Source organism: Scyliorhinus canicula, chromosome 14 (assembly GCF_902713615.1).
Source record: "Scyliorhinus canicula chromosome 14, sScyCan1.1, whole genome shotgun sequence".
Classification (NCBI taxonomy): domain Eukaryota; kingdom Metazoa; phylum Chordata; class Chondrichthyes; order Carcharhiniformes; family Scyliorhinidae; genus Scyliorhinus; species Scyliorhinus canicula.
The window spans coordinates 61,418,610-61,435,321 of record NC_052159.1 but is presented as its reverse complement, the minus strand read 5'-3'; the positions used below and the strand labels follow the sequence as shown (position 1 = coordinate 61,435,321).

At 50.1% G+C, this 16,712-nt stretch overlaps 1 protein-coding gene across 4 annotated transcripts in view; it reads left to right on the top strand.

The window, feature by feature from the left end:
• Window positions 1–16,712, top strand: part of LOC119977269 (protein THEM6-like) — an 81,575-nt gene that overhangs the window by 16,203 nt on the left and 48,660 nt on the right. For all 4 annotated transcript variants that reach the window (XR_005463148.1, XR_005463146.1, XR_005463147.1 and 1 more), the window contains one exon: window positions 14,068–14,200. Coding sequence is in view for 1 of the 4 variants with exons in the window: in XM_038818010.1 (XP_038673938.1) it covers window positions 14,068–14,200 (133 nt within the window). In the remaining 3 variants the exon portion in view is untranslated. The remainder of the gene's footprint in view (window positions 1–14,067; window positions 14,201–16,712) is intronic.

The window sequence follows — 16,712 nt, the reverse complement described above, 5'->3', positions numbered from 1 at the left end:
GAGCTCAAGGACCAATAGGAGGCCGGCAGCGGCAGAAGTGCTGAGGGGGTACATGGAGCAGATGGGAGGAGTAGACCCATGGAGGTTTGGTAGGCCGAGGGCGAGGGGGTATTCCTTTTTCTCCCACGTCCATAGAGTGTACTCCAGAATCGATTTCTTCGTGTTGAGCAGGGGGCTGATCCCGAGGGTACGGGAAGCTGAGTACTCGGCCATTGCGATCTCTGATCATGCACCGCATTGGGTGGATGTGGAAATGGGGGAGGCGCGGGACCAGCGCCCGCTGTGGCGGCTGGATGTGGGGCTGTTAGCGGACGACGAGGTGTGTAAAAGGGTCCGGAAGAGCATTGAAAGCTATCTGGACTTGAATGACACGGGTGAGGTGCAGGTGGGGATGGTCTGGGAGGCCCTGAAGGCAGTGATCAGGGGAGAGCTGATCTCCATAAGGGCGCACAGAGAAAGAAAGGAGAGCCAGGAGAGGGAGAGGCTGGTGGGGGAGCTATTGGAAGTGGATAGGAGATATGCGGAGGCACCAGAGGAGGGGCTGCTGGGAGAACGGCGCAGCCTGCAGGTCAAGTTCGACCTGCTGACCACCAGGAAGGCAGAGACGCAGTGGAGAAGGGCACAGGGCGCGGTCTATGAGTATGGGGAAAAGGCGAGCAGGATGCTGGCACACCAGCTTCGCAAACGAGATGCGGCTAGGGAGATTGGGGGAGTGAAGGAGAGGGGCGGGAAGGTAGTGCAGAAGGGGCAAGAAGTGAACGGGGTCTTCAGGGATTTTTACAAGGAGTTGTATCGGTCTGAGCCGCCGACGAGGAGAGGGGGAATGGAGGACTTCCTAAACAAATTGAGGTTCCCAAGGGTCCAGGAGGGGCTGGTAGAAGGGCTGGGGGCGCCAATAGGGCTAGAGGAGCTAGTCAAGGGAATAGGTCAGATGCAAGCGGGGAAGGCGCCGGGGCCAGATGGGTTCCCGGTGGAATTCTATAAGAAAAATGTGGACTTGGTGGGACCGGTACTGGTACGAGCCTTTAATGAGGCGCGAGAGGGGGGGGGTTCTGCCCCCGACAATGTCGCAGGCTCTGATCTCCCTGATATTGAAGCGGGATAAAGACCCCGTGCAGTGCGGGTCCTACAGGCCTATCTCGCTTCTGAACGTGGATGCCAAGTTGCTGGCAAAGATCCTAGCAGCTAGAATAGAGGATTGTGTGCCAGGGGTAATCCATGAGGACCAGACGGGGTTCGTGAAGGGGCGGCAGCTCAACACGAACGTGCGGAGATTGCTGAATGTAATTATGATGCCGGCAGTGGAGGGGGAGGCTGAGATAGTGGTAGCGCTGGACGCGGAGAAGGCATTCGATAGGGTGGAGTGGGAGTACCTGTGGGAGACGTTGGAACGGTTTGGGTTTGGGGAAGGGTTTATTAAGTGGGTGAAGTTGCTCTACTCGGCCCCGACGGCGAGTGTAGTGACAAACGGGAGGAGGTCGGAGTATTTCGGGCTCCACCGAGGGACCAGGCAGGGATGTCCCCTATCCCCCCTACTTTTCGCACTGGCGATTGAACCGTTGGCGATGGCACTGAGGGGTTCAGGGGGGTGGAGAGGACTGACTAGGGGAGGGGAGGAACATCGAGTATCGCTGTATGCGGATGATCTACTGCTGTACGTGGCAGACCCAGAAGGGGGAATGCCGGAGATAATGGAACTATTAGCAGAGTTTGGGGACTTCTCGGGGTACAAACTAAATTTGGGCAAAAGCGAGGTTTTTGTGATACACCCGGGGGACCAGGGAGAGGGTATTGGGAGACTCCCCTTCAAGCGAGCAGGAAAGAGCTTTAGGTACTTAGGGGTGCAGGTGGCAAGGAACTGGGGGACCCTCCACAAGTTGAACTTTTCCAGGCTGGTGGAACAGATGGAGGAGGAATTTAAGAGGTGGGACATGGTACCGTTGTCGCTGGCGGGGAGGGTGCAGTCAATCAAAATGACGGTCCTCCCAAGGTTCTTGTTTTTATTTCAGTGCTTGCCCATCTTCCTCCCTAGGGCCTTCTTCAAAAAGGTGACGAGTAGCATCATGAGCTACGTGTGGGCGCATGGCACCCCAAGGGTGAGGAGGGTCTTTTTGGAGCGGAGTAGGGACAGTGGAGGGCTGGCACTGCCCAATCTCTCGGGGTACTACTGGGCGGCAAATGTGTCAATGGTGCGCAAGTGGATGATGGAAGGGGAGGGGGCAGCTTGGAAACGATTGGAGAGGGCGTCCTGTGGCAACACAAGCCTGGGGGCCCTAGTAACGGCACCATGGCCGCTCCCCCCCACGAGGTACACCACGAGCCCGGTGGTGGCGGCCACCCTCAAGATATGGGGGCAGTGGAGGCGACATAGGGGGGAAATGGGAGGTCTGTTGGCGGCGCCAATAAGAGGGAACCATAGATTCATCCCGGGGAACATCGACGGGGGATTTCAGAGCTGGTACAGGGTGGGCATACGGCAGCTGAAGGACCTGTTTATAGAGGGGAGGTTTGCGAGCCTGGGAGGGCTGGAGGAGAAGTTGAGCTCCCCCCGGGAAACATGTTCAGATATCTACAAGTGAAGGCATTTGCTAGGCGGCAGGTGGAGGGGGTTTCCCCTGCTCCCCAGTAAGGGGGCGAGTGATAGGGTGCTCTCGGGGTCTGGGTCGGAGGGGGGAAGATATCAGACATCTACAAGATAATGCAGGAGGCGGAAGCAGCATCAGGGGAGGAACTGAAAGCCAAGTGGGAAGGGGAGCTGGGAGAGCAGATAGAAGACGGGACGTGGGCGGATGCACTGGAGAAGGTCAACTCTTCCTCCTCGTGTGCGAGACTGAGCCTCATTCAATTTAAGGTGCTGCATAGAGCTCACATGACGGGGACAAGGATGAGCCGGTTCTTTGGGGGTGAGGACAGGTGTGTCAGATGTCTGGGAAGCCCAGCGAACCATGTGCATATGTTCTGGGCATGTCCGGTGCTGGAAGGGTTCTGGAAGGGGGTGGCAAGGACGGTGTCGAAGGTGGTGGGGTCCAGGGTCAAACCAGGATGGGGGCTTGCGATCTTTGGGGTCGGGGTAGAACCGGGGGTACAGGAGGCTAGGGAGGCCGGAATACTGGCCTTTGCGTCCCTAGTGGCTCGACGAAGGATATTAATTCAATGGAAGGACGCGAGGCCTCCAAGCGTTGAAACTTGGATTAATGATATGGCTAGCTATATTCAGCTAGAAAGGATCAAATTTGCCCTGAGAGGGTCGGTACAGGGATTCGCCAGGCGGTGGCAACCTTTCCTTGACTTTTTAGATCAGAGATAGACGTTCGGGGTCGTGGCAGCAGCAACCCGGGGGGGGGGGGGGGGGGGTGGGGGAGGGGGGTGAGGGGAGGGGGGCAGCAAGGGCCGTGGGGGGACATGCACGACTGTAACGCGGGCAAGTCTGCTCGCTGCTCATGTCTGAAACTGTAGGCTGCCTTGTTTGTTAAGGTTGCCTGGGGGGGGTGGGGGGGGGGGGGGGGGGGGGGGGGGGGGGGGGGGGGGGGGGGGGGGGGGGGGGAGGGGGGGGGGGGAAGGGAGGACTGGGGCGCGCGAGAGGGCGGGCGAGGGAGGGACATTTGCCTAGAGGGATTGTGTTGTAAATAATTTAAAAAATTAGTAGGGGTAAATGTTTGTATGGAAAAACTCTTTCAATAAAAATTATTTAAAAAAAAAAAAAAAATGGGGAAGAAGAATGAAAAGGAAGAAAAATGCATTTAATTCTGAGCTGTGAGCTTTCCATAGAAAGTGGCAGTTTTCAGTTCTATTAGATAGAGACAGGATAAATTATCATAGAACTTGGGAAAATGGCAGTCATTGAATAAATATTTTGTGCCTCACTTCACAGTAATTAAGTGTTAGAAATGGAGAGTAAACCGACTGAGTGAAGAAGTAAAAGTAATGAATATTAACAGAGAAAAAGAGCTGACAAATTCCAGTACCTGATCTCGTACATAGGGGATAGTGGGGGGGGGGGGCAGTGGTGGAAGTGGTGGAGTGGGAGTTCCTCAGCACAATGGCCAAGGGCTCTACAGCCAATGCAAACAGAAGGGGGCACATGGGTCATCCTTGTCTCGTACCCCGGTGTAGCGCAAAGTACCCTTAATTCATGCTGTTAGTGCGCTCACTCGCCATCAGTTCCTTATACGGCAGCAGCACCAACGCTGCAAATTTTGGCCCAATCTCAAATCTCTCCAGTACCGCCATCAAGTAACTCCACTCTACCCGATCAAACACCTTCTCCGCAGCCAATGCCACCACCACCCCTTCCCTCTGCCGGAGAGGGGGGGGGGGGATCTCTTCCCCCCCCCCACTACCGCCGCCTTGAGAGCCTCCCAAACCACCAACCATGAGACTTCCCCCATGCAATTATACTGTGACCTCTTAAACCCAGCCAATAGTGCCTTTCCTACCACAAAACAGTAAATCCTTGAATACATCTTGTGTACCGGTGAGAAAAACGAATACTCCCATTCCCTCGGATGCAAGGATCTTCATGGGTCCAGTCCTCCCATCTCCCTCATGAGACCAGCCAATGTCTCCTCTTCTCTCTCGTTCCCCCCCCCCCCCCCCCCCCCCGGACTGGGTCAGCGGGCGTAGCTGGGACCTATCCACCTTCAGTTTCCAGTTCTCTCTCTTCCCTCCCCCCACCACCACCACATTGTCAATTCATGGGTATCCAAATCCGAGATGGCACACAACGCTCTCCTCACAAACCCTGCATCGTCCCAGTTGGGCCATATACGCTTGCCAATGCCACCAACCTCCCTTCTAGCACACCTGTCCCAATCACGTACCTGCCACCCTGATCTGCCACCACCTCCATCTGAAACATCATCCTCTTACCCATCAATACCACTACTCCCCAGCCGTACTGTCAACCCCCAAGTGAAACATCTGACTCACCTAACCCTTCCTAAGCCTCACCTGATCCTTCACCCTCAAATAGGTCTCTTGCAGCATCCCATCATCAGCCAAATGTGTGAAAACTCTTGATAAAAGCAAATTATCGCAGATGCTGGAATCTGCTTGACCTTTCACATCTTTTGTCCTCTCTGGGGACTGCCATTAACACTCTTTCCCCTTGGTATCTGTGGCCATTAGCACCCGGTTTCCCTGGGTTTCTGTGGCTATTGTTGCTCGTTCTGGGTAACTGTGCTTTACACTCAATTTGGCTCTGTTTCGTTCCTTAACTCTAGTGTCGCTATATGGTCGCCTGTTGCTTAACTCATTCAAACAAAACTCACTCCAAAGGGGCCATCCTTTCCCTTTGAGGTACTTCCTGAGTTCCAGCTCCCAAACGGGACACTGACCTACTCTGCTGCTGTTGGTCGCAAAACCATCGATATGGTTCCGACAATACCCAACCAGTCCTAAAAACGACCGGAGGGCTGAAACATTTTGGCGAAGGAGCAATTTGACGATTGAGTCAATTCTTTTGAACTCGATCTCGCGTTTGCCGTGCGTGATGATTGTACCCAAATACATCACTTTATTCTCCAATAGTTGGGCCTTTCTGGGGTTAACTTTACATCCGATTGACTGTAAGAGTTGTAGGAGTTCAGACAGAAGCGTGATGTGCTCTGCCTTGGTGTCTGTCTGCAGTAATAGGTCGTCCACATACTATACCAGACATTCGGGTTGGGTAAATTTTGCTAGTCCATTTGCCAGCTGCCGGTGGAAAATGGAGGGGGAATTGTGGAATCCTTGTGGGAGGCATGTCCACGTGTACTGCTGTCCTTTGAATGTGAAGGCAAATTTGTACTGGCACGCCTTTGCCAATGGGATTGACCAAAAGCCGTTGCTAATGTACAATACCGTGAAATATTTGGAATGGAGTCCCTGCTTGAGCATGATCTCGGGACTTGTTGCTACCGTGGGGGCTACTGCTGGGGTAACTTTGTTGAGTTCCCGATAATCAATGGTCAGACGCCATGATCCGTCTGGCCAAATAGGACCATTATTAGTCGAGGCTACTGTCCTAAGTACACCCTGCTCTAATAAGCTCTCTATAACTTTTCCAATTTCTCCCTCCGCTTCTAGGGGAAAACTGTACTGTTTCTGTGGTCTCAGGTCAGGTCCTGTAATTTGAACTTGTCCAGTCATTCTGCCGCAGTCGTGCCGGTGACTAGCAAATGCTGTCCTGTGTTTGTTCAGTACTGCCCTAACCTGTTTGTCCGTGCTAAGTGTGGTCGGGTCAAAACAATAGTCGCCTACTGCGCTAATCCTGTTCGCATACTCTCCTACTGTGAGCGTTGCGGGTGCTCTGTCAGATTTCACCATTCGCCAGACACACTGATTGACTGGGTCGAACGACAGGCTGTGGGTATTCATAAAATCAATGCCCAGTATGTGTTCTGCTGTGTGGGGCAGATTAACTAAAACAACGGGGTGTCTGGTGGAGATATTCCCCAGCTGAATTGGTACAGGGGATGTAATGGTTCCTTGCTGCAAGTGTCCTGTAAATCCGCTGAGTTTTATAGTGGCTGTAGTGGGCCACGTGTTTGCCTGTGGTGTAGTGGAGGAATTAATGGTGGTGCAGGACCCTCCTGTGTCCCAGAGTAAATCTATGGGCTTTCCCCGTATTTTCGCTGTGACTACCGGTCGTCCGGATCGGTCCCAGAGGGTGTCACAGACCCAAGTGGGGGAGCCCGAACACCGTCAGTCCGTCCCGTCCACATTGGTCTGTCCTGACTGCGTCCCTATACTATGAATAGGCTTCGCTTTGTTCCTGTTCAGAGTGCCTGTCTGCTGGCCTCTCTGAGATTTCTGCGGGGCGTTGCATTCCCTAACAAAATGCCCTAAACTGTCCGCAGTTAAAACATTCCTGTGACTTCTGTGGGGAGCTGTTCTGTCCCTCATTTACTCATGCGGGGTTTTGGTGCGTTCTTACTGCTTGGATATCTGCTGCAGCCTGAGCTTCTTTGGGGTTCTTAAATGTTGCCTTGCTGTGGACAGATTGCTCCCAAGTGCGGGACAATCTTTTCAATACCCATTTTTCATTATGGGCCTCTTCTGAGGGGTCGTAATTGGAGCAGGCTTTCTGTCCTGCATCTGTGGCGTGGGAGATGATAGTGCGGGTCCATTTAACCATGTTATCCTGGGTCAAATGTGCGCGTCTAATTCACCGAAAATTGCAGTGAAGTGAATCCACAGCCTTCCTGCGAATGCTGTGGGGTGCTCGGGTCCTTTTCTGCCTACATCTGTTTAGGCCTTCGACTGGGTCTCCTCTGTTATACCCTATCGCATCCAAAATAGCTGTATGCATTTCTTCGAGGGTGCCTCCTCCAACGTTCTGTGGGTCGGGGAGGGCTGCTACTACCGATGAGTCTAAACTCAAAACTGTGAGCTTAACCTGCTCCCGTGCATCAAGGCCGTACATGGTCGCCTGTTGCTTAACTTTTGCAAAGAATTGGTGGGGGTCTGAAGTGGGGAGAAACGGGGTGATTTTTTCACACGCGTCCCTCAGTTGAGTCACGGTTAAGGGGGTGGTGTAAGTGATCTCGGGTGCGCCGTCTGCGGTTGCTTTCCGTTGGGTGGTGATTGGGTTCATTGGTGCTAGTCCTATCTGATCTGTGAGAGGTTGGGGCGCTTTCCTTTTCTGCTGCGCTGCTAGCGCACATGTTCCCTGAACATATCGCTGCGCTGTCTCACTTAACTCCTGCCAATCTGGGGCATTCTCTTCCTCTAATTGTGTTCCAAAGGTTTCTTGGAAGCTATTCTGCACAGAAAGCAGAGATTGCAGCTCCGCAATCTGCTTCCTACATTTTGCATGGTCCACTGTGCTTTGCCTTTGCTCAGTGGTGGCAGCATGGAGTGCCCTTAAAGCTGCCTTTAGGTCGCTACACTGCTTTTTAAATGTCTCTACCTGTTTTTCTGATTCTTCTCTTATCAAGACTGCACACTGCACATCCTGATAGGCTTTTTCGTACTGTACCTGGGAGCTGCTCAGATGGGCTAGACAAGACTGGTGTGCCCTCTTGGCATCATCCACCTCTCTATCCTTATCTGCCAACCTTTCCCTTAATTCTGAATTCTCTCTCTCGATGTCCCTGACATCCACTTCGCTCATTCTATTCCTCTCCTCTAACTCTGCTCGGAGCATCCTGACGACCTCCTCTGTGCCTCGTAATTATGCCAAGCAGGACACAATTGCCATCGGTTTACGTGCTTTACTTAAACTTTTCTTATGAATTTCAGACAGGTTCTCCCACCAAGTATGCCCTATACGCCCGGGACCTGTCTCCTCATTCAAACAAAACTCACTCCAAAGGGGCCATCCTGACCCTTTGAGGTACTTCCTGAGTTCCAGCTCCCAAACGGGACACTGACCTACTCTGCTGCTGTTGGTCGCTGCGACCACGAACTGCTCTGGGTTCATGAGGCGTTCCATTGCCTGCATGGCCATTTCTTCTATCTTGTGCTCTTTTAAATTTGGAACAAGGGATAATAAGGCAGTGCTATAAAATACGGGTACGGCTTTCGCTATGTTCCGAATTATAAACTCCCGACAGTTTGTCGCAACAAAAATCTCTCGGTTTTACCTTATAACCCTGTTAGTTACGCATGCAAAAACACACTTCCGAATTATGAGGATTGATTTGAACACTTGTGGTTTTTCCTTTTCCCAATTGGATTTCAGATTCAAATTTTTGGGTGTTCTCGGAGTGGGGGGGCCACTTCTAGTCGAGTCCCAGTGGAGTCGCCACTAAATGTTGCTCGTTCTGGGTGAGTGTGCTTTACACTCAATTTGGCTCTGTTTTGTTCCTTAGCTCTAGAGTCGCCAGGTATCGTTAAGATACCGCCACAAGTTCAAGTTCAGACCAATAACTCCATACACCAATTAGTAGTTCAAACAAGACACGTTTATTATAATAGTTATCTACTAATTATGCATATAAAACTACAAGACGAGGCTAATCCTACCACTAACAGGCCAAATACTTATCTGGATAAGGGAACTGCCGGATCAGGGAACAACGGCCTCTAGCTTTGTCCTGGATCCGCAGGCTTCCAATCGGTGTGGACTAAAGGGGTCAGGAGTGTCTACTCTCATAGCGTGCGTTGTATGACACTTACTTGATGGCGGCTGCTGACGAGGCCTCCCCTTCTCAAGGTCTTCTGTTGCAACGGTGGTCAAGGAGAGCGCTGGCTAAGAGGAGCTGGTCAAGAGAGCGAGCTGGGGTCGGGGTCTCTGTCTTATACCTCTCCCAGGGTCTTGCGCCCACCTGGGCGGACCCTCTATACACTCGCAATAGATTGGGTCTCTTCCCAATAGATTGATTTGAATTTCCCCAATAACGGGGCAGTCCCTCTATCACTGGGCAGTTCTTGGGGCTTATTGTTTTGGACTTCTCTTGGCGCCGAGAAGTCTGGCCTTCTAGTCACTGTAGCGATTTGAGTTAACTTGTTTCCATTGTACCTGGGAATCACCGGGTATCGCCTCATTAGTATGCTAACTTGTTTTTTTCACAGTGCTGTCTGGTTTCTGCAGCGGTCAGAATACACGAGCGCTTTTGCAAGCTGCTTGCTTTTGCAACATGTCCATTTTACCTGCATTCTTTGTAATCTTCCATTTTGTGTTGGGCAGTGGCCACCCCAGGTGGCTACACTATGACTCATCTTTCATTCTCACTCCACAGCATAAATATTTCCCACTTTCTCTGTCTGTTAGCTTTGAAAGAAGTCTTACAACAAACACCAGGTCAAAGTCCAACATGTTTGTTTCAAACACTAGCTTTCGGAGCACGGCTCCTTCCTCCATTCCCCTGAGGAAGGAGCAGTGCTCTGAAAGCTAGTGTTTGAAACAAACATGTTGGACTTTAACCTGGTGTTGTAAGAATTCTTACTGTGCTCACCCCAGTCCAACGCCGGCATCTCCACATGTTAGCTTTGACAAAGAGTCATCGGACTCGAAACATTAGCTCTTTTCTCTCCCTACAGGTGCTGCCAGACTTGCTGAGATTTTCCCTTTCGTGTGAAAACTCTTGATCTCTTCACTGATCTTCCTAATCCCTTCACGTTCCATGTCACTATTCTGACCCCACCATTCACACCTCCCAGGTCCATTGAAACCTGTTTAAGACTGCGGCTCCTCCCCCCACCACACTCCCGTTCACTAACTAACCTTTGCTTGCTAGTGCGGAGGCCTCTGCCTGAGCCCCCCTCCCATTCTCTTCCTCATTAACCCGGCCCCGAAAAACAGTGCAAAACCACACCCCCAGAAAAAAGACATAAATCCAAAGCCCAAAACACTTATAAACAACTGTAAACAAAAGTAAATGGCACTCCCCTGTTCACAAAAAACACAAAACTTATGCAACCTCTCCGTCAATTGCAAAATGAGAAAACAAGAATAGGAGAGATAAAGACAAAGCACAGTCCCCATCCACTCAACCCAAGACCCATGCCATCTCTCATTTCAGTCCTTCAGCCTTCCCGAACGCCTCTGCTGCTTCCACATCTCGAAATAGAAATCCCTCGAATTGTGCAACACTCCCAGCTTCGCAGGGTGGACCACTCCAAACCTCACACCATTGCTGTGCAATGCCGCTTTCACCAATCTGAAGGCTGCCTGCCTTCCCACCAACTCAGCCATCATGTCTTGTATAATCGTATGCCAATGCCTTCCCATCTTCCCACTCCTTTGCTTCGCCCAACTCAGGATCTTCTTCACATGGAACTTATGGAAGCAGATTATGTCCGCCCATGGTGGCTCATTTGCTTTTGGCTTCGGCCTGAGTAACTGATGTGCCCTCTCCAACTCTTATCCCCCTCCCCCACCAGCTCTGCCAGCATCTTTGAAAAGTACTCAGTCAGCCTCGGACCAACCACTCCCTCCGTTAGACCCACGATCCGTAGATTTTGCCACCTTGACCTCTTCTTCAGGATCTCCACCTTACCTCTGAGCCCTTTGTTGGCCTCTGCCGCCCTACGCAGCTCCTCACCATTGAGGTGAACTGATCACTGTGCTGTGACAGAGCCTCCTCCACCCCCCTCAGCTTCCCTCTAAAACTTGATTTAAGACTTGAACGAACTTTGATGTTTTTTATTTAAAACGCCCTTCCATTCAGCAATGTTCAGCACAGTCAGCGATGTTTCCTCTCGTTCATTCATTTGGATATCCGCCATCTTGGATATCCGCGGCTCGGATACAACGCGGGTGGCTGTCTTGGACCTGAACACCCGCGGTATAACGGGGGACTACTGTATTGTCAAAATATAACATTGTAAACATAGGGCAGCACGGTAGCACAAGTGGATTGGATTTCCTCCAGGTGCTCCGGTTTCCTCCCACAGTCCAAAGAGGTGCAGGTTAGGTGGATTGGCCATGCTAAATTGCCCTTCGTGACCAAAAAGGTTAGGAGGGGTTATTGGGTTACGGGGATAGGGTGGAAGTGAGGGCTTAAGTGTGCCTCCTTCTGCACTATGTTCTATGTTCTAAACACTTTAACAACCAACTTGCGGTTATCATAACGGTAATATTCATTCCCCTTTTCCACACTTCATCCCTGAACGTTCTGTCTTGGCAACATTAAGGCTTAACCCCTTGCAACCAAACACCTGTGGCTATTAAAATTTAAAATCCAGTTTGTGAGTTCTTAGAATCCTATCTCTCTTACAAATGAGAGGCTTTCTTTACGAGTAGTAATTTAATTTTCAGTCTACTTCTACACAAAATATTTCGTTCATTTTGCAAAGACAATACAGCATTTCCTTGATCAAAATAATGTACCATCATTTTGCATCCTTCAGGTTTAGCTTTTGGAGTCTATTGGATTGTACACATCTGGACTTTGTGATGGTATTTGCAACAGCTCCAAACATCTCACAATTTGTTTTGATTTTTTTTATTCATTCACGGGATGTGGGTGTTGCTGGCTAGGCCAGCATTTATTGCACATCCCTAGTTGCCCTTCAGAAGCACTGCAGCCACTGGGTATAGGGTCAACCTTGGTGTTGTTAGGAAGTAAATTACTGAATTTTGACCCAACGCAGTGAATCATAGAACTTACAGTACAGAAGGAGACCATTCGACCCATTGAGTCTGCACCGGCCCTTGGAAAGAGCATCCCACCCAAGCCCACACCTCCACCCTATCCCCACAACCCCACCTAACTTTTTTTGGACACTAGGGCAATTTAGCATAGCCAATCCACCTAACCTGCACATCTTTGGACTTTGGGAGGAAACTGGAGCACCCAGAGGAAACCCACGCAAACACAGGGAGAATGTGCAGACTCCGCACAGACACTGACCCAAATCGGGAATCGAACTTGGGACCCTGGAGCTGTGAAGCAACTGTGCTTGCTACCGTGCTGCCCACAAGGTGAAGGAAAGGCAATATGTTTCCAAGTGAGGGGGAAAATCTGTACAGACTGTATAATTGATTGTTGGGAAGTATGTTTCCCGGGGTGTTTATTTGCTGTAACCTGCTTTGATACATGTTTGTAATAAAATACATTTTTAAAAAAAGGAATAGACACCGTCTATTGAATAGTCAGTAGCTTTTTACCAGGGTGCAAGAGTCAATTACTGGGGAACATAGGTTTAAGGTGCGAGGGGCAAAGTTTAGAGTAGATGTGCGAGGGAAGTTCTTTACACAGAGGGTGGTGTGTGCCTGTAACTCACTGCTGAAGGAGGTGGTGGAAGCAAGTATGATAGTGATGTTTGAGGGGCATCTTGACAAATATATGAAGAGCATGGGAATAGAGGGATAAAGGCCCCAGAAGTTTTAGGTTAGTCAGGCAGCATAATATGGATTTGGATTTTGTTTCTTGTCACATGTACCGAGGTACAGTGAAAAGTATTTTTCTGCGAGCAGCTCAACAGATCATTAAGTACATGAAAAGAAAAGGAAATAAAAGAAAATACACAAGAGGGCAACACAAAGGTACACAATGTAACTACGTAACACTGGCATCAGGTGAAGCATACAGGGGTGCAGTGTTAATGAGGTCAGTCTATAAGAGGGACATTTAGCAGTCTGGTAACAGTGGGGAAGAAGCTGTTTTTGAGTCTGTTCATGCGTGTTCTCAGACTTTTGTATCTCCTGCCTGATGGAAGAAGTTGGAAGAGTGAGTAAGCCGGGTGGATGTAGTCTTTGATTATGCTGCCCGCTTTCCCCAGGCAGCGGGAGGTGTAGATGGAGTCAATGGATGGGAGGAAGGTTTGTGTAATGGACTGGGCTGTGTCAGCGCATGCTTGGAGGACTGAAGGGCCCGTTCCTGTGCTGTACTTTTTTTTTAGTTCGTTGTACATATTACAGAATAGGTAGTGTATTTCAGATCATTGACATGGTATGGTTCGTTACTTAATTTTTTTGCCCCATATCTATTAGAAAAACACAAAGTGTCACTGTTTAAAATTTAGGAGTCATCCATTTAATACAGACGTGGAGAATTCCTTTGAGGGTTGTGAGTCTTTCGAACTCTCTTCCTAAAAGGCAGTGGAGGCAGAGTCTTTGAATAATCTTAAGGCAGAGGCAGATATATTCTTGATAAGTAAGGGGGTGTAAGGTTATGGGGGTAGGTGGGATCGTGGAGTTGAAGTTACAATCAGATTAGCCATGATCTCATCAAATGGTGCAGGAGGCTCGAGGGGCTGAGTGACCTACTCCTGCTCCTATTAATTCCTACGTTTGCATGACAGTTCATTCCCAGTTTGTGCATGGTTAGCACGTATGGTGACCCAAGTGTGGGAATGTTGAACAGTATTGATCGTCAGTTGTCATGTTAATACTGCCAGTCATCAAACTAACACAGATTTGCAATCCTTTTCCCACCCTGAATTATGGTCTCCAGAGATAAAAGGCAGTTACATTGACAATTGAATTCTTCAGCCTTATGACTGTACATTAAATATTCAGTCTTTTTTTATTCTAATATAGTTCAGGTTTTATTAAACAAGATGTCAGGATTATTTCAAAACTGTTCCTTTGATATAAATCAGGTATGAATCCAAATGTTTACTTCAGAATTTTGTACTCTTTTGAAAAATGCTGACATGGTTTCAGGATGCTCTTTATATTTATGTATTTTTCAGGATTTCCCTCTATATCCGCAATGGTATGTTCCATGTAACAAGAAAGCTAAAAGCTAATATGGTGCTTGGTGCCGCAACTATACGATACAGACGATCTCTGCGTTTGTTCGAACAGTTCAAGATTCGGTCTAGGGTAAGTTGGTACTTTCTCTTCAATGTGATACAGCACAAGAATATTGAGTCAATCTTAACTGTTCTCAAAGAAGTCGATGAATGGCTGCCATCTCTGGGCAAACCCCTCCACAGACCCTCTCAAATTTATAATAATAATAATCTTTATTATTGTCACAAGGTGGCTCACATTAACACTGCAATGAAGTTACTATGAAAATCCCCTAGTCACCACGCTACGGCGCTTGTTCGGGTACACTGAGGGAGAATTAAGAATGTCCAATTCACCAGACAAGCATGCCTTTCGGAACTTACAGGCGGAAACTGGAGCACCCGGAGGAAACACACGCAAACACACGGAAGAACATGCAGACTCCGCACAGACAGTGACCCAAGTCAGGAATCGAACCTGGGACCCTGACAACACTGCTAACCTGCCAGGTGACTCACCCACATCCCTGGGTTCGGCGGCCCTGAGTCCTTCCATTCCAATAAGATCCGTCTCCGGGCTACCAGGGAGGCAAAGGCCAAGACATCAGCCTCTCTTGCCCCCTGGACTACCGTGTCTTCTGACAGTCCAAAGATCGCTACTTCTGGACTCTGGACCACCTTTTCCTTCAAGACCTCTGACATAATGCATCCAAACCTCTGCCAGAATCCCCCAAGCTTCGGACAGGCCCAAAACATGTGGACATGATTCACGGACCCACACGCGCCTATCCTCCACCCGCTCAAAAAACCTGCTCATCCTGGCAATAGTCATATGTGCCCTGTGACCACCATAAACTGAATAAGGCTAAGCCTGGTGCACGATAAGGATGCGTTCACCCTCCTCAAAGCCACCTCCCACACCCCAGCCTCCACCTCCTTCTCAACTCCTCCCACTTTCACTTCACTACTCCGATCGAGGCTCCCTCCCAACCCATTTACCCCTTATAAATTTCTGACACTACCCTCACCTACCCCTGTTTTTTTTTAATAAACATTTTATTGAGGTATTTTTGTTTATTTTGTTACAATACCAATGTACGTGAAACTATAAACATAGTGCAAAAACCGTCTCCCTTCCTTACAGGTCCCACCTTCATTAACCCCCTACACTAAGCTAAACTAACCCCCCACCCCCCACCTTCTGCTGACGATTAATTTTCCGCGACGAAGTCGCCGAACGGTTGCCACCTCCGGGCGAACCCTAACAGTGACCCTCTCAAGGCAAACTTGATTTCCTCCAAACAGAGAAAGCTAGCCATGTCCAGGTCTCCGACTTCGGGGCTTTGAGTCCCTCCAAGCTAATAGTATCCATCTCCGGGCTACCAAGGAAGCAAAGGCCAGAACGTCTGCCTCTTTCTCCTCCTGGATTCCCAGGTCTTCCGACACCCTGAAAATCGCCACCTCTGGACTCAGTGCGACCCTTGTTTTTAACACCGTGGACACGACATCTGCAAACCCCTGCCAAAATCGCCTAAGCTTCGGACATGCCCAGAACATGTGGACATAGTTCGCTGGTCCTCCTGCACATCTTGCACACCTGTCCTCCACCCCAAAGAATCTGCTCATCCGGACCACTGTCATGTGAGCCCGATGAACGACCTTGAATGTATCATGCTGAGCCTGGCACATGTTGTGGACGGGTTGACTCTACTCAATGCATCTGCTCAAAGACCATCCTCTATCTCTCCTCCCAGTTCCTCCTCCCACTTGCGCTTCAGCTCCTCGGTCTGCGTCTCCTCTGACCCCATACGTTCCTAGTAAATGTCCGAGATGCTCCCTTCTCCTACCCACCCTCTGGAAACTACCCTGTCCTGAATCCCCCGTAGCGGTAGGAGCGGGAAGATGGACACTGTTTATGTAGGAAGTCCCGCACCTGCAGATATCTGAATTTGTTTCCCCTCGCCAACCCAAACTTCTCCTCCAGCACCCTCATACTCGGAAAGCACCCCTCTATATCCCCTATCCTCTCAATCTCTGCTCTCCGCCATATCCGGAACCCTCCATCCATACTTCCCAGGGAAAACCGGTGATTATTACAGATTGGGGACCAGACCGTTGCTCCCTCTATTCCCACATGTCTCCTCCATTGCCCCCAGATTCTCAGGGCCGCCACCACCACAGGGCTGGTGGAGTACCGTGTCGGCGGGAACGGCAGAGGCGCAGTTACCAACACCCCAGACTGGTGCCCTTGCATGAAGCTGCCTCCATACGCTCCCATGCCGACTCCTCCCCCACCACCCAGTTCCTGATCATGGCTATATTCGCCGCCCAGTAATAGTTACTAAAATTTGGCAGCGCCAGCCCGCCCTCTCCCTGACTCCGCTCAAGCATCACCTTCCTTACCTGTGGTGTCTTGCCCGCCCAAACAAAGCGAGTGATCACTTTGTTGACCTGTTTAAAAAAACGACCGTGGAATAAAGATGGGGAGACATTGAAACACGAACAGGAATCTCTGGAGGACTGTCATCTTCACCGTATGCACCCTCCGAGCCAGTGACAACGGAAGCACGTCTCTAAGGTGCGTCTCCTGCAACATTACCACG